Source organism: Pagrus major, chromosome 16, assembly GCF_040436345.1.
Source record: "Pagrus major chromosome 16, Pma_NU_1.0".
In the NCBI taxonomy this organism is placed as follows: Eukaryota; Metazoa; Chordata; class Actinopteri; order Spariformes; family Sparidae; genus Pagrus; species Pagrus major.
This window is the reverse complement of record NC_133230.1, coordinates 873341-898075: the sequence shown is the minus strand read 5'-3', so window position 1 is coordinate 898075 and position 24735 is coordinate 873341. Positions and strand designations below refer to the sequence as shown.

The following is a 24735-nucleotide window of genomic DNA, read 5'->3' as shown; positions in this document are numbered from 1 at the left end:
TCAATATTTTTATTTCCCTCAGTTTACCACAGAGACTCTGCTGAGCTGAAAGGATGCAGCTTCATTAACTCCGTCTTGACACGTTTGCTGCAGCAAACACACAAAAATCAACCCAGTAAATCAGATTTACTGACACGCTTGATGCAGGAAACTGTTGCTGCATCGCTGCATGTCACCAAATCTGGTAGACTGATGGCGAGCACTTATCAAGTCAGTGATAGACGGACGCTAAAGTAAATATTTGTCAGTTGTTTGTTTGACTGTGAAGCGTCTCCCCAGTGTGGAAAGTCTAGTTATGGTGGTCGGCCATGTTCTGTGTCGCTGAGTCAGCACCTGTTTGTTGACTTTTCTTTGCAGACATCTGTAGAGTCACACTGAGGCTGAAGAGTGGAGCTGCAGGAGGAGTTGATTAGTCGATGGGGGATGTTTGATCATTGTTTAATAGTTTCAGTCATTTTTCAAGCAAAAATGTCAAACGTTAGCTTCTGAACTGAGGATTTACTGCTTGTCTTTGTATCTTCTGACAGTAAGTAAGGAGTCAGTTGCATCTCTACTCGAGACAATCGGGGAAAGATCAAACAGCTTTTACCAAATTGGAACTGGATCCAAAATGGAGTCACATTAACAAGCTACAGTTATCCAGGAATTAATCAGTTCCTTTACATAAACAAACTAATGCTTGAGTCATCCAGGAATTATCCACTTCCCTGTATAAACAGTGATTAACTCAATATTTACCTCCTGTGTGAATGGCATTATTTTCGTGCTCTTTCTGTGTCGTCAGTTGTTTACACGTCTCCTTCACTTCCTCTCTTTGTTTCTGCTGCAGGTGAAGAGACTACATGTCCCAGAAGCCCCTGTGAGAGCCAGCTACTTCCTCCTCGTCCGCGTTTCCTCTCTCCTTCCGTCCGGTTGGTTGGATGAGTCCCAAACAGCGACAGAACTTTGAGCAGTGATTGGGCGCTGAGCCAGACCGGGTAGCCAACGGGGAGCCAGGTGAGTGGTCATGTGAGGCTGTTGAAGCAGTAATGAGGACTACAAGTGGTCCGACAAGGTGCACAGGCTAACATGCTAACAACAGGCGAACACAGGACATTGCTGTAACGTTACTTTAAATCTACTGTGTTTTCACAGTAAAATTGTCTAATTTACTGTAGAAACACTATTATGCCACTTTTCTACTAAATTAGCGGGTCTACACAGGTTTTTTAAACACGGGTCAACCCACTAATAACCGCCTGTTGACCCCATTCCCACTTCCTGCAGGCAAGGCAGCCGGAAACAGGGAACAACAATAGACCGCATCCCAAGTTCTGTCCTTCTTTACGAGCCACCACCGGATGTTGATAACGTGTCATCACTTTGCAGTATTCTGACGTATTTCGATGGTACATGTATCATCATAATAAGACTGAAACTGTTGTTGAGCTGGGTGTACTTTGTGTGTTTTTCAGGCTAGCCATCATGGCGGACGTGGACCCAGACACCCTGCTGGAGTGGCTGCAGATGGGTCAGGGCGATGAGCGTGACATGCAGCTCATCGCTCTGGAGCAGCTCTGCATGCTGCTGCTCATGTCGGACAACGTCGACCGCTGCTTCGAGACGTGAGTTTTTGATCCAAACGATGAGCGTAGTCTGAGGTCAGCGACTGGCAGACTGACCGTCTCTCTCCTGTCCCAGGTGTCCTCCTCGGACGTTCCTGCCGGCGCTCTGCAAGATCTTCCTGGACGAGAGCGCTCCAGATAACGTGCTGGAGGTCACGGCCAGAGCCATCACCTACTACCTGGACGTGTCTGCGGAGTGCACCCGGAGGATCGTGGGAGTGGACGGGGCCATCAAGGCGCTGTGCAACCGGCTGGTGGTGGTGGAGCTCAACAACAGGACCAGCAGAGACCTCGCCGAGCAGTGTGTCAAGGTGGGAGGACAGGGAGCTGGTGGTGTGGTCAGAGCAGTGACATCACTCACAATGAGAACAGATGTTGTTTCAGTGTTTTATTTCATTATCATGCCGTTGAAGGCTGTGATGTCATCAGAGAGTATCTGCGTGTGTGTGTGTCTCCTGAACAGGAGACACGTTGATAAGAACTGGTCAGAGCTCAGCCGGCTCCTGTGTTTGTGTTGTTGTTGTTGAGTTTTGGATCAGAGCCACACCACAGGCAGGAGATCCACGAGCATGTGCTCCCAGAGGTTTATTAATAACCATCACAGGACAGTCGTGGTCTTTCTTCTGTCTGTGTCTCATGTCTCCACACTGATCACTGATCTGTCCTGCTGATCACTTCAGCTATTTTTATCTCGTCAGGTGCTTTTTGATCTCTTGTTATTTTAAGTTTCTCAGGTTTGCTCAATAAATGCTGATAATATTTCCTGTTTTTGTGTCTTCGAGGAGTTCGTTCATTTAAAACTGTGAATTCAGGGATGTCTGGAACAAATCTGTTTTTACTGAAGCATTTTCTTTATATTCATATCTCAGGTTTGACATCTGTCTCAGAGTCATCTAAGTCACTTTAATGTGTGTTTGTGGTCCAGGTGCTGGAGCTGATCTGTACCCGGGAGTCTGGCGCTGTGTTCGAGGCCGGCGGACTGAACTGTGTGCTGAGTTTCATCAGAGACAGCGGTCACCTGGTTCACAAAGACACTCTGCACTCGGCCATGGCCGTGGTGTCCCGACTCTGCAGCAAGATGGAGCCCCAGGACTCGTCTCTGGAGACCTGCGTCGAGTCTCTGTCCAGCCTCCTCAAACACGAGGACCACCAGGTGACTACAGACGAGTCGCAGTTTTTTTACTTCTTCAGCAGCGAACCAAGTGCTGGTTCAAAGTTGGTTCAACCTGTGAACCTTTTAAGAACCGGTTCGCTTTTCCACAGGCATGAGAGCCACCGTAGAGTCGCCTCATTCAGTCATTGGATACGTCAATTTCACAGCAATGTTAGGAAAAACTATGGCAACTACATCAAGTCTCAAGTGTTGCTCCTGCATGTCTACATCCTAACACGACCATTCAATCAGTGAAATAGTAAAAATCTTTTGTTTATTCTCCCCTGGATAAGTCAGAAAACGCTACATTAACTCTGTTTTCAAAAATGGCTGTTTTAGTTGGTCCTTGGTCACAATAACCCCGCCCCCAGCCCCTGACCTAAGCGGTTCTTGGTTCTGGTTTGAAAAGGGTTCTCAGTAGAACTAACCACTTGTTGTCCTCCAGGTGTCAGATGGTGCTCTGCGCTGCTTCGCTTCATTGGCCGACAGGTTCACTCGCCGCGGCGTGGACCCCGCCCCTTTAGCCAAACACGGCCTGACAGAGGAGCTGCTGTCCCGCATGGCAGCTGCCGGCGGCACGGTGTCGGGTCCCGCCTCTTCCTGTAAGCCTGGCCGGACCTCGACGGGCGCCGCCCCCTCAGCTCCAGACTCCAAACTGAGCAACCAGGTGTCGACCATCGTCAGCCTGCTGTCCACGCTGTGCAGGGGGTCGCCGCTCGTCACACATGTAGGTCGACAACTGAAACAGGAAGAATAATAAATATTTCAAGGCAGAAGGAACATTTACTTGAGATTTACAGATCGTCTGACGTCTCTCTTTTGTCCCGTCTTCAGGACCTGTTGCGTTCAGCGCTGCCTGACTCGATGGAGTCGGCTCTGGGAGGAGACGAGCGCTGCGTGCTGGACACCATGCGGCTGGTGGACCTCCTGCTGGTGCTGCTGTTCGAGGGGCGAAAGGCGCTGCCCAAATCCACAGCGGGGTCGACGGGGCGGATCCCCGGCCTGCGACGCCTCGACAGCTCAGGGGAGAGATCGCACCGACAGCTCATCGACTGTATCCGCAGCAAAGACACAGACGCTCTGATCGACGCCATCGACACCGGAGGTACGAACTCACACAAAGATGTTTATTTTTATTCGCATCCTGATGAATCATATTTTGTTGTTGTAAAAGTTCTTCTTGTTCACCTTCCTGCTTTCTGTTGCAGCTTTTGAGGTGAACTTCATGGACGATGTTGGACAGACGCTGCTCAACTGGGCTTCAGCTTTTGGCACACAGGAAATGGTAAATAAAAAATGAACACAGACTCTGACCTTCATTTAAATCTTTCATGGTTTACGAGCCGCACTAGCGGCTTGGATTCAGGGGCCTGACCGACACCTGATTTTCGAAGCAGATGCCGTAGAAAAAGTCTGATCAATATATTGGCACTCACATTTTTTGCAATGATCCCTGAAATGTGGTCAAACATTTTGACAAAGATGTGTCAAAGAGGCAGGATGTTTCTGTATCTTTCTCTTCTTCATGTGTTAAAAAGACATTAATGCCCACATGGAAAGATGCTGAACATCAGTCTTGTGTCTCAGGTCGACTCTGCTTTCGTGGCTGTGAGCTCTGTTTGTTTGTTGTTGTTCCAGGTGGAGTTTCTATGTGAGAGGGGGGCGGACGTCAACAGAGGTCAGAGGTCATCCTCACTACACTACGCTGCCTGTTTCGGACGCCCACAAGTAGCCAAGGTAACACATGCACACTGTAAATCCAGCAGTCATGATTGAGATTTCCTTTTAGGCAACTCTCAACTCGAGTCCTGTTCATTACAAACATTTAATCGTCTGTGTGTGTGTGTGTGTGTGTGTGTGTGTGTGTAGACTCTGCTGCGTCACGGAGCTAACCCTGACCTAAGAGACGAGGACGGGAAAACTCCTCTGGACAAGGCGAGGGAGAGAGGACACAGTGAGGTGGTGGCTATACTGCAGTCGCCTGGTGAGTGAGGAGTCCTCTTTCTCCTCCTTCTCTGTCTTCTTCGTCTCGTCCTCTTCCTTGTCCTTCTTCCAGTGTTTAAGCACCCTTTTTTATTTTTTTATCCTCCTTAAACATCCTGATCATCTTTTGAGGGAAAATGCTTCCCCTGCAGTGATGCTGCTCCAGACGTCATCACTTTGAAAACGGCTGTAAATCTTATCTGACTCAGATAAGAACTGTAGATCAGGGGAAGTAGCTGGAGCCGTTCACAAAGCACCAGTGAGGTCACACTAATCTGTTTGTGTGTTTCAGGAGACTGGATGTGTCCGGTGAACAAGGGCGACGACAAGAAGAAGAAAGATGTGAACAAGGAGGAGGAGGAGGGCAGCGAGCCCAAAGGAGACCCAGAGATGGCTCCCATCTACCTGAGGAGACTTCTGCCTGTTTTTGCACAAACCTTTCAGCAAACCATGCTGCCTTCTATAAGGTAACCCCACCGTAACTGTGAACTGCACCTTTACTTTTTATTGACTACTTAACAACTCATCAGTTTCATTAAGGAGAGATTGAACCACGACAGGTTGAATCTTAATTTTATTAGAGCAGATGAGACGTGAACAGCCTGTAAATCAGCAGGCACAAGCTGAAGTGGGAAAACAAGTCCTTCTTTAGTAGAAGTAATCAAAAAGAAATGTAATGACAGCTGTGTGTGTGTGTGTGTGTGTGTGTGTGTGTGTGTGTGTGTGTGTGTGTGTGTGTGTAGGAAAGCCAGTCTGGCCCTGATCAGGAAGATGGTTCACTACAGCAGTGAGGTCCTGCTGAAGGAAGTGTGTGACAGCGAGACGGGACACAACCTTCCCACTGTGCTGGTGGAGATCACTGCGACCGTCCTCGACCAGGAGGTACAATATTCTGACTTTATGACCTTCAAGTCGCTTTTTATACTCATGCTCTCTGACAGGTGATCAGATCAGATTGAATATCTATGATTCCAGTGTCATTATTAAGGCCATTTAACTGAACTAAGAACTAAGGGCTGGTGTCCATGTCCAGTTTATTTCGGGTAGAAAAGCGTTTGTTACTCCCTGATCACAGAAATACAAACTGCACTCATGCCTACAAAAGTGACGTGAAATGATTTCATTGTGTTTCAGGACGACGACGACGGTCACCTGCTGGCTCTGCAGATCATCAGAGATCTGGTGGATAAAGGCGGAGACGTTTTCCTCGATCAGCTGGCTCGACTGGGAGTCATCAACAAGGTGTCCACTCTGGCTGGACCGGCGTCTGACGACGAGAACGAGGACGAGGCTAAACCTGAGAAGGTTGTGTGTGTGTGTGTGTGTGTGTGTGTCTGTGTGTCTGTGTGTCTGTCTGTCTGTCACAAAACCTGTGGTAATGAGCCTTTTTGCAGTTTTCATGCTCAAGAAGGAAGGAGCACAAATGAATCTAACTGAATACCTGATCCATTTCTCATGTTTGCAGGAGGAGGAGGTGCAGGAGGATGCGAGGGAGATCCAGCAGGGGAAGCCGTACCACTGGAAGGACTGGTCCATCATCAGAGGGAGGGACTGTCTCTACATCTGGTCCGACGCTGCTGCACTCGAGCTCTCCAATGGCTCCAACGGCTGGTTCAGGTTCATCCTGGATGGGAAGCTGGCCACCATGTACTCTAGCGGGAGTCCAGAGGGCGGGTCGGACAGTTCTGGTAGGAAAGCAGACTTGGAACACATAGAGGGTACTTTTCATCTCATGTTGTCTTTGTTGCTCTGACTGACCTCCTTCCTCTCCCCTTGAGCAGAGTCTCGCAGTGAGTTCCTGGAGAAGCTGCAGCGGGCGAGGAGTCAGGTGAAACCAGTAACAGCCAGTCAGCCCATCCTGTCCAGTGTCGGTCCCACGAAGCTGACGGTGGGTAACTGGTCTCTGACCTGCCTGAAGGACGGAGAGATCGCCATCCACAACTCTGACGGACAGCAGGCCACCATCCTGAAGGAAGACCTGCCGGGCTTCGTCTTTGAGTCCAACAGAGGAACCAAACACTCGTTCACAGCCGAGACCTCACTGGGTGTGTGTCAGCATCTCCCTGCAGCTCCACGACTCCTCCTGCAGCTGTTACAGCAACACATCAACATAAACTGTAAAAACTACGGAACGTTTTAAATCTTGTAGTTTGACCTCACACTAGAAACAGCTGTTTAAGTTTGTTTTCATCTAATTCACACAGTAGCTTGAATTATATAATAATAATAATGACTTTATTTATACAGCACCTCTTTAAAAACAGAGGTAGCTTCATCTGAGGTGATTTAAAACAAAACGGCAGGACAGAAAATGTAAAAACACAAAAAGTAAAAGGAATAAAAGTGATAAAACAGCCAAAATCACAGAAGAAGTAAGATAGAAAAAAAGTAATGCAACCAAAGAGATAAATGAGAGAATATAATTGGACGTAATAAGACGACATCACGTGAGAGGAATTAAAAACGGATAAAGAGCCATAAAAATAATAAAGGATAATACATTAAAAATAAACAAACAAAAGCGGTAAAAGACACTAAGAAAAAAACATCACATGAGATAAAACTATGTATCAGCAGCAACACACATCAAGTTGTAGCACGACTGTTAATCTAGGTTTGCGTTGACGTTGTGTGTGTTTTTGTGTGCAGGCTCAGAGTTTGTGACGGGCTGGACGGGGAAGCGAGGCAGGAAGCTGAAGTCGAAGCTGGAGAAGACGAAGCAGAAGGTGAAGAGCATGGCGAGGGAGCTGTACGATGACCACTTCAAAGCTGTAGAGAGCATGCCCAGAGGAGTGGTGGTCACCCTGAGGAACATCTCCACACAGCTGGAGTCCGCCTGGGAGCTGCACACCAACCGACAGGTACAGAAACACACAACACTTATAATCCTGATATAATGCAGGGTTCAGAGTTAATTCTGGTCAGCATGTGATTTGTTTTTGTGTGTTTACAGTGTATTGAAGGGGAGAACACGTGGAGGGACCTGATGAAGACGGCCCTGGAGAACCTGATCGTAGTTTTGAAGGATGAAAACACGATTTCTCCGTATGAGATGTGTAGCAGCGGCCTGGTCCAGGCGCTGTTCACTGTCCTCAACAATGTGAGTGATCCTCTTAAATCCCTCGTCACACCTGTGGTGTCTCATGTCTTCAGCTTGAAGCATGGCTGTGAAAATCACTCAGACGTCTGATGTAAAGTGAGTTCTTCTGTCTGTGTGTGTGCAGAGTGTGGAACTGGACCTGAAACATGATTGTAAGCCTTTAATGGAGAGGATCAATGTCTTTAAGGCGGCTTTCAGCGAGAATGAAGACGATGAAAGGTAACCGAGACAAACATGTCCACCTTCTGCCTTTATCACATCCCCACAGTTGTAAAATTACTCTGGATAATGAGCCGATAGTCAGATTAGAGTTCTGCTGGAATGATGTTGTGTCAGTAAACTTAATAAAGAGATCAGCATCAGGAGGCTGCGTCTTACAAATGATCTTACAAAACCGACCAACACAGGCTTTGTTTGTTCAGACTGCCGGCCCAAATCTGTTTTTTGACACGTCCAGATTGTATCCAGATTACTTTAGAGTTTAAACAACATGCTGATGTCTATCTGAAGCTCTTACAAAGTTTTGTTGGTTACAACCTCACACCAAATCACAAAAAAGACAAATTAAATAAAAGACTAAAATATCACAGAAAATTGACATGCAGGGTGGAAGGGGGCTGTAATAGATTACTGTGAGTACTGTCAGATTACAGCTGACCTGTGTGTGTGTGTTTGCAGCCGACCAGCTGTTGCCTTAATCCGTAAACTGATAGCTGTCCTGGAGTCTATAGAACGTCTACCTCTGCACCTGTACGACACTCCAGGCTCCTCATACAACCTGCAGGTGGGTCTCCGTGTGCTCTGGATCCAGGTGTGTTTTCAGGAATCTGTTGGTTGATGTCTGAAGGACAAAGTTAACGGTGAGTTCTTGTGCTCATCAGATCTTGACGAGGAGGCTGCGGTTCCGTCTGGAGCGAGCGCCGGGCGAGACGGCTCTGATCGACCGGACGGGTCGCATGTTGAAGATGGAACCGCTCGCGACTGTGGAGTCTCTGGAGCAGTACCTACTGAAGATGGTGAGAACACCAAAGGCATCACCTCCACTCACTTTACTTTAATGTGAGATGCAGTTCAGTTCTGACCTCTGTCCTCCCCCTCCTCTCCTCCAGGTGGCGAAGCAGTGGTACGACTTCGAGCGCTCGTCCTTCGTCTTCGTGAGGAAGCTGAGGGAAGGACAGACCTTCACGTTCAGACACCAGCACGACTTCGACGAGAACGGAATCATCTACTGGGTCGGAACCAACGCCAAGTAAGTTCACTCAGACTATATTTAATATTTTGTAGTATTTCTACCTTGAAGGCAAACTGAGGATCCTATAGCATCATTTCATTTTGACATCAAATACAGCAGAATAAATACAGCAGATTTTTGAATGGAGTTTGGTCTGATATTGTTGTGTGCGTTTCCAGGCAAATGAAACCTGCTTAATCTTTGATTCATAGACTTCTAGATATTGGTTATTGATTTTTAAGGGACTTTTATCTCATCACACCTCATTTCTGCTCCCGTCAGGACGGCGTATGAGTGGGTGAATCCAGCTGCCTATGGCCTCGTGGTGGTGACATCATCAGAGGGGCGTAACCTCCCCTACGGGCGGCTGGAGGACATCCTCAGTCGGGACAGCTCCGCTCTCAACTGCCACACCAATGACGACAAGAACGCCTGGTTCGCCGTGGACCTCGGCCTCTGGGTCATTCCCTCAGCGTACACACTGAGACACGCCAGGTACGAAAACAAACACCAGAGAACAAAAGAAACGCAATTCAGCCAAAATCAAATATATTTAATACATCAATTCTATCTTCTTCTTCTCTCTCAGGGGTTATGGCCGCTCTGCGTTGAGGAACTGGGTGTTTCAGGTGTCGAAGGACGGTCAGAACTGGACGACTCTCTACACACACGTAGACGATTGCAGCCTCAACGAACCGGGGTACGACATGAGCCAATAAACTGACGAGTTAATCAGCTGTAACCAACAAACGTTCAGCACAGAATTCTCCTCTAATCCTATAAATAAATGAACACCAAGAGGCTCCACACAACCAAAAGCTTATAATGTGTGTGTGTGTTTGTCTCAGGTCGACGGCCACGTGGCCTCTGGACCCGTCCAAAGAGGAGAAGCAGGGGTGGAGACACATCAGGATCAAACAGATGGGGAAGAACGCCAGCGGTCAGACTCACTATCTGTCTCTGTCTGGACTCGAGCTGTACGGCACCGTCACCGCCGTCTGTGAGGACCAGCTTGGTACGGCCGCCATCTTGTGTTCTTGCTGCTGGTTTATCCCTCTCTGTCCTTCATGTATCAGTTGAATGTTTGATATCACCCTTCCATCTCTCTCCTCCCCTCAGGTAAAGCTGTGAAGGAGGCGGAGGCGAACCTTCGTCGCCAGCGGCGCCTGTTTCGCTCCCAGGTGATGAAGTACATCGTCCCGGGGGCGCGGGTCGTCCGCGGCATCGACTGGAAGTGGCGCGACCAGGACGGAAACCCGGCCGGAGAGGGCACCGTCACCGGAGAGGCTCACAACGGTAAGACGCGTCCAGAGAAGACAGAAACTGAGAGATTAAAACTCATAACTCATCCTGCAGCTTCAGAGGAGCCAGTTTAACTGTTTGAATTCGTTTCATGTTTCATTACTTGACTTGTTTTAAGGTTTTGTTCGGAGGAACTTCCTGTTTCTCTTCGCAGAGGCTCAACTGTGGGAAGATATTTGTGCCATCAAGTTCTCAATTTGAAAACTTGTGTTTGTACTTTTCATAATTTGAAGTTCAGAAATTCACATTTTTGTGCAGAATAACATCAGTTGTTTAAATTTACAGCAAACTCCAAACGGACGGCATTTATATAACGTCTTTCTGGTCTCTGAAACACTTCATTCAGAGACTGAGGAGAGCAAACGAGCACAGATATTCGGTGTGTGAATCTTTGGTAATCTCACGGTTCGATTTTGATTCTTGGGTGTTCGATTCAAAAAGATTCTCAATTCAAAATTGCTGAAAAACGAGATAAACGATCTGCAGCCTTTTATTTATAAAAGTTCCACACTGAGCAGAGTTATTTTCTTCAACACACAGTTGTGTAGTTGTGTTGAATGCTGCGGTGTGTGTTTGTTAGCAGTTGTCAGCTGGTCTTGTTTGTTCCTGCTGACAGCTGCTCCGTCATCACGAGCTCGTAACGTCTTGTGACATGTGGCCTGTTTAATGTTCATCTTGCAAAGGTAATTACGCAGTCGTTAAATAAAATAAACCGCTGCCTTGTTTGAAAATTAATTTAAAGAAAATTGTAGTATGTGCGCGCTTGTAAGTTGTCCGGGTGCTGCACTACCGTCGCACTTTAGTTCCACCTTTTTCGTTCCTTCAGCATCACGCAACCAATTACCTTTTTTTCTTTTACCCACCTCCAACAGACACACAGAATATAAAGACATACATGAGGGGAAAAATGGTCGAATCAGTGCTGGTTTCTAGATTCACCACAGGAAAACTAATGAAAATGGTCCTAAGTGCTTTATATCAAAGGCAAATGAAATGAAATGAAAACGGCTTCTGCAGGTTTTTATATCAAAATAACACGTAAATGTAAGAACATACTTGCAAATGCATTTAGTAAGTTTAACTGCAAAGCCTGGTGGCCAAGTTGTACAACCTGCTGGTTCAAGTATCTGCCCACAGTCAACGTTCATGTCTGACTCTATAATCAGCATCGTTCTGTTTTACAGGATCTAAACTCAGCAGGTTCCTGTAAGAAGACAGGAACATTTCTACATTAACATTTTTCTCCCTGAACTTTCCTAAACACGACCTTTAACAAGAGCTTAACCTGAAACCTCTGAGAACCTCGGACACATCCCGACATCGGTGTTGGAAACTACACCGCTAAACTGTGACTACACAGCCCTGCTGATGCTTTCAGGCGCAGGTCTGTGTGTAGGTTACCTGTGATTTAGCAGCACTGAGAGCCCAGTGCACATCACAGCAGTTAACAAGCTATACATTTTTATAGATTAAATTATTTTATCTCTATTCAAGTGAGCCGGCTCGGTCGGTGGAAGTCTCTTGTGCTTACGCTCTCTGGGCCCCATAACGAGGAAGATCGGGGAATTTTATAGCCCGGAAGTTGAGTTTTTTTGGCTTCGTGTGTCACTGCATCACCTCATGCAGGGCAGAAAACATCTGACCCCCTCGTCTTTCTGTCGGGACGTCATGGGGCTTCAAGATGAGGCGTCTGTCGTACACTACGGTTCACTACACGAGATGAAACCAGCAAAAGTTGCGCCCGTTTTCGTTGTGTTATAATTTGACAGAATTCTGTAATCTGTAATAATTTATCGGTGATGTATTAGTTGTGGGTGACGATGTGAAAGAAACAAAGTAAGAACAGAAAGAGACAGTTTGAAGCTTCGGCCTTGTTTCTTCATCTTTCAAGTGAATGAATTCTTCTCGTATCGAGTTGTTCAGCTTCTGTCTCGTCGTTGAGTGAAGGCAGCTTGTGAAAGAGTGATTGTAGTCGGAGTCACCGCAGTGTTTACGACACAGTGAGCATCTTAAAAGAGTGAAATATTGATCGGTCTGATCCCAGCGTGCACAGTCCGCCCGTCAGTGAGATCAGATTGAAACAAAAGTTCACATCTGTGCTCGTGCAGGACGTAACAAACACCTTCCTCCTCCTCCTCCTCTTCCTCCTCTTCCTCCCTGCCTCTCGCTCCTCTCTGTGTTTCTGTGTTTGAATCCAGATCTGATGTTCTGTCATTGAGCTGAGCGCATGGAGACGCCACCAGCAGCTCTGTTGATTATCATTTAAAAATCATACAGCAGGATTATTGTTGTTTCTCAGTTTAATTTCTTTCTGTGTGGCTTTGACGCTTTGCATTTGCCAGAAATATTTTCTACTTTTGCTTTGATTGTCATTTTCTGTGACTGTGTTCATATTTTTCTCTCTCATCGCTCCACCTGGACCAAAAACCTCCTCGAACATGGCGACACATTGTTCCTCAAAGCAGTGCGACCTCAATATGTTTGGACACAACAGTTTTATATTCTATAAATCAAAGTTAAATAACATCAGTCGCTCAGAATAAAAGACGAGTGAGCTGCAGATATTTAACTTAAAACAAAGATGAATGCAATCATATTCATATTTTTAAGGATCACTGTAATTTATTTGTCCTTGTACACATCAGAATGAAACACTTCAGTCCCCTTCATGCTGCACAGAGTGAACATATTGACAGCTAATTGATTTAAGAAAAAATAGCATAAAAATGTAAATATATTTAAAGTTTACTGGGACAATAACTGCCACATAACGGCACATTAACTAAAGCTTTTAACACAGTGATTTTAATATTTAATGCATTTTTCAACTGTTTTGAGATGTTTTGAAAAGATGAAGAAAAAAGTTAATGTTGACTTCTTTTAATGTGGACGAACTTAAATTAAAACCCACAAATGAACAACTTCATAATAAAAAGAGGCGAACAACTGAAATCACATCTTTAAAGTGTAATTACTTCCTTTTTCTTTCATTTTCTGCACTAAGTTACGTCTTTCTAAAATAATTTAAATATAAATATACAAAACAGTACTTTAATTAAAAAAATACTTCATCCTCAGTGAATGTTATTATCATCATTATTTTAATTCATATAAACACTTTTACTGATTAATAAACACGATCCTTGTATGATTATAAATGATATAATGAATATATTTTTAAATACTTGGTGCTACAGACAAAATTCAGTCCGCATTTAAACAGAATTGGGGTTTATTCTTTGTAGGGTATTGTGAAACTTAAAGTAATAACGCCTGTTTCGAGGCAGATGGTCGCCCACTGAGTCCGGTTCTGCTCGAGGTTTCTGACTGTTAAAGGCAGTTTTTTCTCACCAAGTTCTGCTCATGGGGGAGATGTTGGTTCTCTGTAATTAAATTCATCAGCATGTTTGGTTTAAAGCTGCTCAATTTGGAAAGTGCCATGAGATGAGATTTGTTGTGAATTGGCGCTGTACAAATAAAGATTGATTGAACCCAAACTTTTCATTTAAAGATGCAGCAGGCGGCTCTGGACAAAGATCATCATTGCTGATTGTCAATACTGACACTTTGGGTTGACGTACGATCGGTTATCGTTATTCAGATCAAACAACAGTTATGTCTCAAAAAATAACAATTTTTCACAAACAGTAAAAAAACAGTTAAGACTAAAATGAGATTATGTAAAAGAAGTAAACTATAATGACTTCATGTAAAAGAAGAAATCACTTCATCTGAACAAACTGCTGAGAAGAGAGGGCAGGTGAAATGAACAAGTCCTCGTTAAATGTTCTTATGATTATTACAATCACGATTCACTGTGACTTCAAAGGAACATTTCAAACAGTCCTGGTCCAGTGTGGAGCTGCTCTGACTGTAAGCTGCTTCTCTGCTGTCTGTCTACCTGTCTCTACCTCTACCTGTCTCTCTCTCTGTCTGTCTCTCTCTCTGCCGGGTCTCTGACATCCATCCGTCCGTCTCCCTCCTATCTCTCTGTCCATCCAGGCTGGATTGATGTAACCTGGGATGCTGGCGGCTCTAACTCTTACCGTATGGGCGCTGAAGGGAAGTTTGACCTCAAGCTTGCTCCAGGGTACGACCCTGAGTCGGCTGCCACAGCGCCGTCACCCAAACCTGTCTCATCCACTGTTTCAGGCCCCGCCTCCTCCACGGTGGGACCCTCGGTGACGCCGGCGGCCAGCGGCGGCACCACCACCACCACGTCCTCCTCATCCTCCTCCACCTCGTCGTCCTCGCAGCAGCAGTCGTGGAGCAGCCTGGTGAAAAATAACTGTCCAGACAAGGGCGGGGCCACGTCGCTGGGCGGGGCCAGCTCCTCCAGCAGGAAGGGCAGCAGCAGCTCCGTCTGCAGCGTCGCCTCCTCCTCCGACATCAGCCTGAGCTCCTCCGTGGGACTGCCGGGCACGGGGGGTCTGCGGCTGGAGAGGAGGGCCGAGGGGCTGCTGCTCGACCAGGGCTCCGGGGTGGGAGGAGTGACTGGGGTCGGGGTCGGCTCTGATGGACAGCAGCAGGAGCCGATCGTCGTGCTGTCCTCCGCGGTGGAGGGCGGCTCCGGCTCGGCCTCCAGCTCCGGCACGCTCACCGCCGACACGTCCGCCCCCGGCGACGAATCCAGAAACAAGGACTCATCCGCAGCGAGCACTGACCCCGCTACGGCGATCTCAATGGGGCTGGTGAGCGTGAGCTCGCCCGACGTCAGCTCCGTGTCGGAGTCATCTAGCAAGGACACGCCGTCCCAGAGGCCTCTGTGCTCGGCGGCGAACGCCCGGCTCTCTGTCAGCTCCCTGCTGGCCGCCGGCGCTCCCATGAGCTCCAGCGCCAGCGTGCCCAACCTGTCCTCACGGGAGGCCAGTCTCATGGAGTCGTTTGTCCGCCGCGCTCCCAACATGTCGCGCACCAACGCCACCAACAACATGAACCTGAGCCGCAGCAGCAGCGACAACAACACCAACACGCTGGGCAGGAACGTCATGAGTACTGCAAGTGAGTACTGCAGTATTAATACACTAACACTACACTGATGCAGCCAGGGAGTACTGCAGTATTACCACACTAACACTACACAGATGCAGCCAGGGAGTACTGCAGTATTACCACACTTAACACTACACAGATGCAGCCAGGGAGTACTGCAGTATTACCACACTAACACTACACTGATGCAGCCAGAGAGTACTGCAGTATTACCACACTAACACTACACTGATGCAGCCAGGGAGTACTGCAGTATTACCACACTTAACACTACACTGATGCAGCCAGGGAGTACTGCAGTATTACCACACTAACACTACACTGATGCAGCCAGGTGAGACCAGGTGCAGGGTGGCTGCTCCGGTCTGCATCCTGCTGGGTGAACAGCATGAGCCTCCTCCAGCCAATCACAGCAGCTGTTTCCAGTCAGCTGACTGGAGCTTAACGAGCTTCACCTGCTGCCCACTAACTGCCCTCTGTTTGTTTGTTTGTTTGTTTGTTTGTTTGTTTGTTTGCAGCTTCTCCTCTCATGGGCGCTCAGAGCTTTCCTAACCTCACCACCACCGGCACCACCTCCACCGTTACCATGTCAACCTCCATAGTAACCAGCAGCAATAACGTAGCCACAGCAACCACAGGGCTGTCGGTGGGACAGTTGCTAAGCAACACCCTGACGACCAGCCTGACGTCCACGTCCAGCGAGAGCGACACCGGCCAGGAGGCGGAGTTCTCTCTCTATGGTGACCACACACACATACACACACACAAGCTCACACACACACGGCAGACATTTTGACTTGTCAAAGCAGCACAGGTGAGTCCAATTGCATTAACGATGGCTCCATTCCATTCAGTGTCCCAGTAGGTAATGTCAGTGAGTATACACAATACGAGAGCCCTGGAACCAGCTCACCGAAATGGAATGCAGCCTTCATTACCGATATAAATTCCACCTGTGCTTTTCTGCTCTGTCAAGTCAAAATGTCCGCCGTGAAAATGGTCTATTAGATTTAAAGTAATCTCCTGCAGACTGACCCTGATCACTAACTGACACGACTGTTGTCCTTTAACTGTCCCCAATTAACTGGTCACACACACACACACACACACACACACAGCCTGCTTCAGCTAACTTGCTTCCTAACATTTCTGGCACCGGGAGCAGATTAGAAGTAAAAGTATCCTGTTCACAGACACTAGTTCACATATTTATACATGATTCTATGAGGATATCGCCCTCTGTCAATAAACCAGAAGAAGAAGAGATTACTTCTCTTTATCTTTTAGATAAATCCTCTTTAAAGCAGGTTTGATTCTAAAAACATGAAGTTATTCCATTCATTCTAAATCAGTGTGTTTTTTATAACACCTGTAAGAGTTATTTGAGCTTATCAAACACTTCAGCTCTGTAACTTTATTTCTTGAACATTTGAGTTGAACATGATTTCTTGTTGCATGTGCTGTGATTTTAAAGAAGAAACACATTGATCTGCACCTTCAGTCCTGTTAAAACAATGTGTTCAGAAGTGAGATTAAATGATTATTATTGGGTGTACATAAATGAAAGCTTTAGGCGCACCAGTGTAAAGAGATGAGTCTCGAGTCCTGTCGCTCTTCTGTCTGAACATGTTCACAGCAGCAAATCCACATTTTAGAACAAATGAAACTTTGTCTGTTACTTGACGGGTTGATTCAGCTCCGTCTGTTGGTCTAAATCTTTTCAGAGTTCGTTTGAATACGTAAAAGTTGAAGCTGCGTCACATTTTCATCAAAAACAACATTGTCGTTCCTCTTGTGTGTCTTTTTCAACTTCCTGTAGACTTCCTGGACAGTTGTCGTGCCAACACGCTATTGGCCGAGCTGGACGATGAGGAGGACCTTCCAGAGCCCGACGACGACGATGACGAGAACGAAGACGACAATCAGGAGGACCAGGAGTACGAGGAGGTCCTGGTAATATACCTTCTCTGTTTGTGGCATGAGTAGTGAGAAACAGGAAGTGATGTCAGAGGGTGTGATGATGAGTATGTGGCTGCTGCTGTCCTGCAGGAGGAGGAGGAGTATGAGACCAAAGGAGGTCGCAGGAGGACGTGGGATGACGACTTCGTCCTGAAGAGACAGTTCTCTGCTCTCGTCCCCGCCTTCGACCCCCGACCAGGAAGAACCAACGTCCAGCAGACCACCGACCTGGAGATCCCCCCACCAGGTAACTGTAACCAACGGCAACACAGCAGGAAAAGGAGCACTGCACCGTTTATAGATTACAGAATGAAGTCACCTCAAGAACAGAAGACCGACGTTAAGAGAGGCTCTTTAGTTCTGTCATGTTGGAGTACGCAGCAAAGAAACGCTGTGGGGACAGAAGTCGACCAAACCTCTTTTTAAAAACGATTATTTTATGCGTCCATAGTTTTGTGAAATGAATAGATCCATTATAATTATCAATCTAAGATATTTCATAAATAAAGCTAACCGAAGCTCACGTCATATTAATATAATTCAAAGACTATTAAAGTTAAAGGTAGAGTCAGTAGGATTTGTCCCAGCTGTTCCTGAACGCACCACAAAGATAGTTGATTGTTGAGTCTCATTCCCAGGACGTCAAATAGCCACATGTTGGGTTGGTAAAGCGTCCCGAGCAGCAACAAAGAGAGAAAATAAGAAAATCCAGGCAGAGGGCTGCAGGTTCAGATATTTGTGTTCAGATGTAGGGAGGGAAAGTCAGAAGTACTCGTAGTAGAAAAGTACAGCAAGTGTGGTCTGTTATAGTGATGCTCACTCGGTTCAGTGAGTATTTCCACTCAGGTTCATTTTCCTTTCTCTTCTGTCAGGAACTCCTCGTTCGGAGGTTCAGGAGGAGGTGGAGTGCGCTCCGTCTCCTCACCTGTCTCTCACTCTAAAGGTAAGACAACCACAACTAACCCTTCATGACGACTAAACAGCTGAATTGATCACACGGTCCAGTAAATTCAGGAAACTGAAGGTCGAAATGTGAAAGTTTATATGTGTACCTTCAGAAAACCTGTCTGATGCTGGCGGCTGTAAAAGTCATTTTCCAGGTCTAAATGTTGCGTGTGTGTTCAGGTGGCGGGGCTGGGTACGACCCGGGAGGTGGAGCTTCCTCTGTCCAACTACAAGTCCACCATCTTCTACTACGTCCAGCGGCTGCTGCAGCTGTCCTGCAACGGAGCCGTGAAGACGGACAAACTGCGACGCATCTGGGAGCCGACATACACGTAAGAGGAGCGCCACAGTCTGGATCTGATGAATGTCAGAGATTACTGAGTATTGATTCTGGCTGTTGTGTCTGCAGGATAATGTACAGAGAGCTGAAGGACTCCGACAAAGAGAAGGAGAGCGGGAAGATGGTGAGTCACACTGCAAACACACACACACACACACACACACACACACACACACACACACTCTCTCTGTGACGGTTTCCTTGTTACAGACCTCGCTTCATGTCATTTTCCCTCCTGCAGGACTTGTGTGAACACAGCGTTGGCAGTCGCTCTGGCGGTCTGAGCCCGAGCTCGCTGTCAGCCAATCAGAGCAGTGAGATTCTGGGCATAGCCAGAGAGGTGGCGCAGGCGAAGGCGGGCTGCAGCCAGAACGCCTGTGGAGTCGAGGACGTCCTACAGCTGCTGCGCATCCTCTACATCATCGGAGGAGACGCCACCTCCAACCCTCGCACGCTGCAGGAAGGTACGAACACACACAAACAACACATGTATAAAACACACACATATAAAACATTGGGCCAGTGGTTGACTAGTGACGGACGAGCTGTCATTATTTTGTGTAATTTTGTTAATTACTCACGTCACTTGGTGTTTATCTGTTCTTTAATTCCTGAAGTAGCCTGTAGGACAACTTCAAACATATTTCATATATTATTGATGATTAATCGATTGTGAAGGGAGCCAACTATGGATTACAGAAAATGCTTAAAATTTTATGTTCCTATTTTCTGTGTACGAGTTAAATTTGTCTCTTCATTCAGATTTTGACGAGCTGCAGTTCAACGCGTCTCCAGAGGAGTTCACCAGTAAGAAGATCACAACCAAGATCCTGCAGCAGATCGAGGTCAGTCCGTCTGATGCAAAACACAACGTGGGCTGCTTCTGAGATGAATGAATAAAAATAAAGATGTTAAACATATTTAAACCAAAGGAAGGCGTGTCAGGGAAATATACATTTTGCACTTCTTCTAAACACACAAAACACTTTAACTGATGAATCGGATGTTAAATCATTGACGATGTTTCTTCAGTCAGCTGGTTATTGATGACACAAAGCAGCAGCAGGATGTTGATGTGACTGTTTCTGTCCCTCAGGAGCCTCTGGCTCTGGCCAGCGGAGCTCTGCCCGACTGGTGTGAACAGCTCACCTCCAAGTGTCCTTTCCTCATCCCCTTTGAGACCCGACAGCTTTACTTTACCTGCACAGCGTTCGGAGCGTCCAGGTGAGACTGAAGACGAACCTGCAGGACATCACCCGACTCCTGAGCCTCTCCTACTGACACACAACAGGCTCAGAGCAGCTTTAACTTCATATCAGACTTAATTAAATACATTCTACACATTTTCTCTTGGAGGACTTTGAGACTCGCAGTAAGATGTACAGACTAATGTGTGAAGAGGACATGTTCAAAATAAACCAGACAAACGAGACAATCAAAGAAAATACTGCAAGTCCAAAGAATCAGTCAGAAAGAATCCTGATATATTTGAGTTCAATCTGTGAAAAGTGAATAAACTTTGTTTTCAGACACTGATTGAAAATGAAGGATTAAAACAGCAGAAGTCTAAATACATTTTACATATATTACCTTTCTGGTGTCTGTTGGAGCCTCCGCTCTCCACCCCCTCTCTCACTCCACCCAAAGGTGAGGGGACAAATGTAAAACCCTGAAGCTCAACAGAACAAAGTCCCCAATGTGTTTGTTAAAAAGTCGTCTTTTTAGCTTCATTCACGTTTTTCTTTCAGTTTCTTTTTTGTGGTTTTCTGTTTTTATTATGTGCTCTTATGTCCTCCTGTCATTTCTTAATTCCAGCATCATTAGTGAGTCTGTTAATTATAATAAACCCTCACAGCAGTCAGAACCTGAACCTGACTTCCTGACCCGTGTCTGCAGGGCGATTGTGTGGCTCCAGAACCGGCGCGAGGCGACCATGGAGCGCTCTCGGCCGTCCACCACGGTGAGACGCGACGACCCCGGAGAGTTCAGGGTGGGTCGGCTCAAACACGAGCGAGTCAAAGTCCCCCGAGGAGAAGCCATGATGGAGTGGGCCGAGTCCGTCATGCAGCTCCACGCCGACAGGAAGTCCGTGCTGGAGGTGAGAGAGCGACGCCACAGAATGACTGCGACACCTGCAGCTACATTTATTATTCATGCAGTTTCATTCAACAGATAAAGTTTTCCAGGTTTTTTTGAGTCCCTTTTTGATTTTGAAGGTTTGGTTTTCATTTGGTTGCCACCATCTTAAAAATGTAGTTGAAAGTAATTTTGTAACGAGTCAACAAAATGGCCTCCAAGTCCTGTAACTGACTCGTTCTGAAGCTTTTTCATCAAATCTTCACCTGCAGGTTGAGTTTGTTCTGTTTGTGTTGAAGTGTAATGACATTATTTACTTGTACATACATTTAATTTAAAGCATTATGAATCAACTTAGTGCATCTGTCCATGTTTTCTGCCTTCCTCCGGTTTCATTGCTGTCATGAACATGTTGATGTGTCTGTGTGTCAGGTGGAGTTTCAGGGTGAGGAGGGAACAGGTCTCGGTCCGACTCTGGAGTTTTACGCTCTGGTGGCTGCAGAGTTTCAGAGAACGTCTCTGGGGATCTGGCTGTGTGACGACGACTTCCCCGATGACGAGTCCCGACAGGTGAGACATAAAAACTACCTGATTCATAGGCAGCAGGGTTTTTAATTCGGTTTGAGTCACATCTGTTGCTGCAGGTCTGCACTGACTTCTTCTATACAACTGTAGAAACTGAAACACTTGATATTTAATATTAAATGTCATTTGGACCCACAAAACCTAAAATACTGACGTTGATGCCTTCGTTCTAGTAGCTTCACATCTGCAGTGATGTTACTGTGAAGCAGCCTCGTCTTTATTGCTGTATGTAGATAAATGTCATGATTTGATTTGACTTTCGATTTTAAGGTCTCGATTCAATTCAGTTCTTCTTGAAAGATGCAATATGTAAGAATTTTAGTTGAAGGTACTAAAGTTAACAAAAATTTATGGAAAGAACATAAAGAAATAACAGTTTTAGTTCAGTTACGTTTTTCCTCTACGAGTGAGCACTCTATGATCAAAAAAGGATCTCTGGAACAGAAATGGCGTTCATATCAGTGAAGAAGAAATCGACGAGTGTGTCCGTCTTGTGATGTCATCAATCTGTCCTGTGATGTCATCAATCTGTCTGTGTGTCTCAGGTGGACCTGGGCGGCGGTCTGAAGCCTCCTGGTTTCTACGTGCAGCGCTCCTGCGGCCTGTTCCCGGCGCCGTTCCCTCAGGACAGCGAGGAGCTGGAGCGGATCACCAAGCTCTTCCACTTCCTGGGCGTCTTCCTGGCCAAGTGCATCCAGGACAACCGGCTGGTGGACCTGCCCGTCTCTCAGCCCTTCTTCAAGCTGCTCTGCATGGGAGACATCAAGTCCAACATGAGCAAGCTGCTGTACCAGTCCCGCAGCTCGCCGCAGGGCCACGACCCAGACAGACCCCACCTGACGCCCTTCCTGCTGCTGTCAGAGGTGCAGTCGGAGGCGTCCACCGAGGAGAGCCAGGAGACGTACTCTGTGGGCAGCTTCGACGAGGACTCCAAGTCCGAGTTCATCATGGACCCCCCGAAACCCAAACCGCCCGCCTGGTACCACGGCATCCTCACCTGGGACGATTTCCAGCTCGTCAACCCGCACAGGTGAGGCCCGGGACAGAACGCGGCCATTTTAATGAGCTCCTCGTCTCAGAACGACCTGATGACAGTGAGGTCATGTTAATTAATCATCATAAACACAAACAGCACTGATGGAACTACTGCTCCTCTTCCTTTTCCTCTTCCTTTTCCTTTTCCTCTTCCTCTTCCTTTTCCTCCTCCTCCTCCTCCTCCTCCTCCTCCTCCTCCTCCTCCTCCTCCTCCTCCTCCTCCTCCTCTTCCTTATCCTCCTCCTCCTCCTCCTGCAGGGCTAGTTTCCTGAAGGAGGTGAAGGAGCTGGCGGTGAAGAGGAGGCAGATTCTGTCCAGTAAGAGTTTATCTGAAGATGAGAAGAACACCAGGCTGCAGGACCTGATGCTGAGGAACCCACTGGGCTCCGGACCCCCCCTCAGCATCGAGGACCTCGGGTACGGCACTAGCACACACACACACACACACACACACACACACACACACACACACACACACACACACACACACACACACACACACACACACAGGAAGCTAACTGTCGTCTCGTCCTCCAGGTTGAACTTCCAGTTCTGTCCGTCCTCGAAGGTTCACGGTTTCTCAGCTGTGGATCTGAAACCAAACGGAGACGACGAGGTAAGAGTCCACCTGAGAGCTGATGACATCATTAGTGATGATGATGATGATGATGATGATGATGATGGTGTGGACAGACTGACAAACTGTGTGTGTGTTTACAGATGGTTACCATGGAGAACGCAGAGGAGTACGTGGAGCTGATGTTTGACTTGTGTATGCACACAGGCATCCAGAAACAGATGGAGGCCTTCAGAGGTACGCACACACACACACACACACACACACACACATGCAGACACACACACACACACAGAGAGACACACTGCTCATGTTTCTGCTCATCACATGAACTAACAAGAATCTCCTCTTCCTCCTCCTCCTCTTCTTCCTCCTCCTCTTCCTCTTCCTCTTCCTCTTCCTCTTCCTCTTCCTCTCCCTCCTCCTCCTCCTCCTCCTCCTCCTCCTCCTCCTCCTCCTCCTCAGAGGGTTTTAATCGAGTCTTTCCGATGGAGAAGTTGAGCTCCTTCAGTCATAAGGAGGTCCAGATGATCCTCTGCGGTAACCAATCACCTTCGTGGACTGCTGATGACATCATCAACTACACAGAACCAAAGCTGGGTTACACCAGAGACAGGTGAGTCCTACAGACACACAGACGAGACACACAGACAGGTCAGACAGACAGACACAGACAGACAGACAGACAGACAGACGAGACACACAGACGGGTGAGGCAGACAGACAGACAGGACAGACAGACAGGTGAGGCAGGCAGACAGGTGAGGCAGACAGACAGACAGACAGGTGAGGCAGACAGACAGACAGGTGAGACAGACAGACAGGTTGTTCTGGTTCTGATGGGTCCGTCTCGTCTCTCTTCAGTCCCGGCTTCCTGCGCTTCGTCAGAGTTTTGTGCGGGATGTCGTCTGACGAGAGGAAAGCGTTCCTTCAGTTCACCACCGGCTGCTCCACGCTGCCCCCCGGAGGCCTCGCCAACCTGCACCCCCGCCTCACCATCGTCAGGAAGGTGAGCTGCTCTCTGATTGGCTGCTGCTCCTACTCCTGTCCCCTCCTTGTAGGTTCAGGCCTTAATGTTTGATGATGTCATGATTGTGTGAATCTGATTGGCTGCTGCCCCCCCTGCAGGTCGACGCCACAGACTCCAGTTACCCGTCAGTCAACACGTGCGTTCACTACCTGAAGCTTCCTGAATATTCCTCCGAGGACATCATGAGAGAGCGTCTGCTCGCCGCCACCATGGAGAAAGGCTTCCACCTCAACTGACCGCCGCCGCCGCCACAGAGCATGCTCCTCGAGTCCGTGTCACCGCCCGCCGCGTGATTGACAGATCAGCCAGCCAATCAAACCAGCCGACTGACTGACTGACCGACCGCCTGCTGGAGGACGAGGAGGAGGATTCATGTTGCAGAATAAATTAAAGCTCACATCCTTAACCTTCATCACCTTCATCACCATCATCATCCTCACCCAGCTGAGCTGCTGCGTGTGTGTGTGTGAGAGTGTGTGTGTGTGTGTGTGTGTGTGTGTGGACCCTCCTCCTGTCTGTCCTCAGTTTAGTGCCTGGTTTGACTCGTAGCTTCTGTCTCCTCCTTCAAACAATCACGCTCCTCCTCTTCCTCTTCCTCCTCTTCCTCTTTCCGTTTTTATTTTTTGTTTTATTGCTTTTTGTTTCCGTGTGTGCGACAGTTTTGGGGTTGTTTCTGACCAGCTGTAGAGGTCAAAGGTCAGAGTGCATTGTGTGTTCTTTTACGATGAAGCTATAGAGACACAAACACTGGTGGTGTGCAGCGAGGCACATCAGAAGAGAAGAAACAAATGTAAGAAGCTCTGCTCTCCTTGTATTTTCTTTG

At 47.4% G+C, this 24735-nt stretch overlaps 1 protein-coding gene across 2 annotated transcripts in view; it reads left to right on the top strand.

The window, feature by feature from the left end:
* The window catches only part of hectd1 (HECT domain containing 1), a 30459-nt gene that overhangs the window by 5612 nt on the left and 112 nt on the right, over positions 1–24735 (top strand). The window contains exons 2-44 of one of the 2 annotated variants that reach the window (XM_073483183.1): positions 830–996; positions 1455–1604; positions 1681–1915; positions 2530–2757; positions 3203–3484; positions 3592–3862; positions 3966–4042; positions 4396–4494; positions 4627–4741; positions 5033–5207; positions 5484–5622; positions 5875–6045; positions 6206–6428; positions 6522–6785; positions 7390–7601; positions 7694–7840; positions 7965–8059; positions 8519–8624; positions 8722–8856; positions 8950–9089; positions 9354–9566; positions 9661–9771; positions 9920–10086; positions 10191–10367; positions 14376–15374; positions 15884–16105; positions 17185–17318; positions 17415–17571; positions 18197–18267; positions 18450–18601; positions 18679–18733; positions 18851–19073; positions 19372–19454; positions 19706–19833; positions 20506–20707; positions 21118–21255; positions 21816–22300; positions 22564–22722; positions 22843–22921; positions 23026–23119; positions 23348–23498; positions 23747–23891; positions 24011–24735. The exon at positions 24011–24735 is cut by the window's right edge and continues 112 nt beyond it. In XM_073483183.1, the coding sequence (XP_073339284.1) occupies positions 1465–1604; positions 1681–1915; positions 2530–2757; positions 3203–3484; positions 3592–3862; positions 3966–4042; positions 4396–4494; positions 4627–4741; positions 5033–5207; positions 5484–5622; positions 5875–6045; positions 6206–6428; positions 6522–6785; positions 7390–7601; positions 7694–7840; positions 7965–8059; positions 8519–8624; positions 8722–8856; positions 8950–9089; positions 9354–9566; positions 9661–9771; positions 9920–10086; positions 10191–10367; positions 14376–15374; positions 15884–16105; positions 17185–17318; positions 17415–17571; positions 18197–18267; positions 18450–18601; positions 18679–18733; positions 18851–19073; positions 19372–19454; positions 19706–19833; positions 20506–20707; positions 21118–21255; positions 21816–22300; positions 22564–22722; positions 22843–22921; positions 23026–23119; positions 23348–23498; positions 23747–23891; positions 24011–24148 (7737 nt within the window). In that variant the 5' untranslated portion in view covers positions 830–996; positions 1455–1464 and the 3' untranslated portion in view covers positions 24149–24735. Of the gene's footprint in view, positions 1–829; positions 997–1454; positions 1605–1680; positions 1916–2529; positions 2758–3202; positions 3485–3591; positions 3863–3965; positions 4043–4395; positions 4495–4626; positions 4742–5032; positions 5208–5483; positions 5623–5874; positions 6046–6205; positions 6429–6521; positions 6858–7389; positions 7602–7693; positions 7841–7964; positions 8060–8518; positions 8625–8721; positions 8857–8949; positions 9090–9353; positions 9567–9660; positions 9772–9919; positions 10087–10190; positions 10368–14375; positions 15375–15883; positions 16106–17184; positions 17319–17414; positions 17572–18196; positions 18268–18449; positions 18602–18678; positions 18734–18850; positions 19074–19371; positions 19455–19705; positions 19834–20505; positions 20708–21117; positions 21256–21815; positions 22301–22563; positions 22723–22842; positions 22922–23025; positions 23120–23347; positions 23499–23746; positions 23892–24010 lie in introns of both variants that reach the window. The other variant, XM_073483180.1, reaches the window with a different exon arrangement.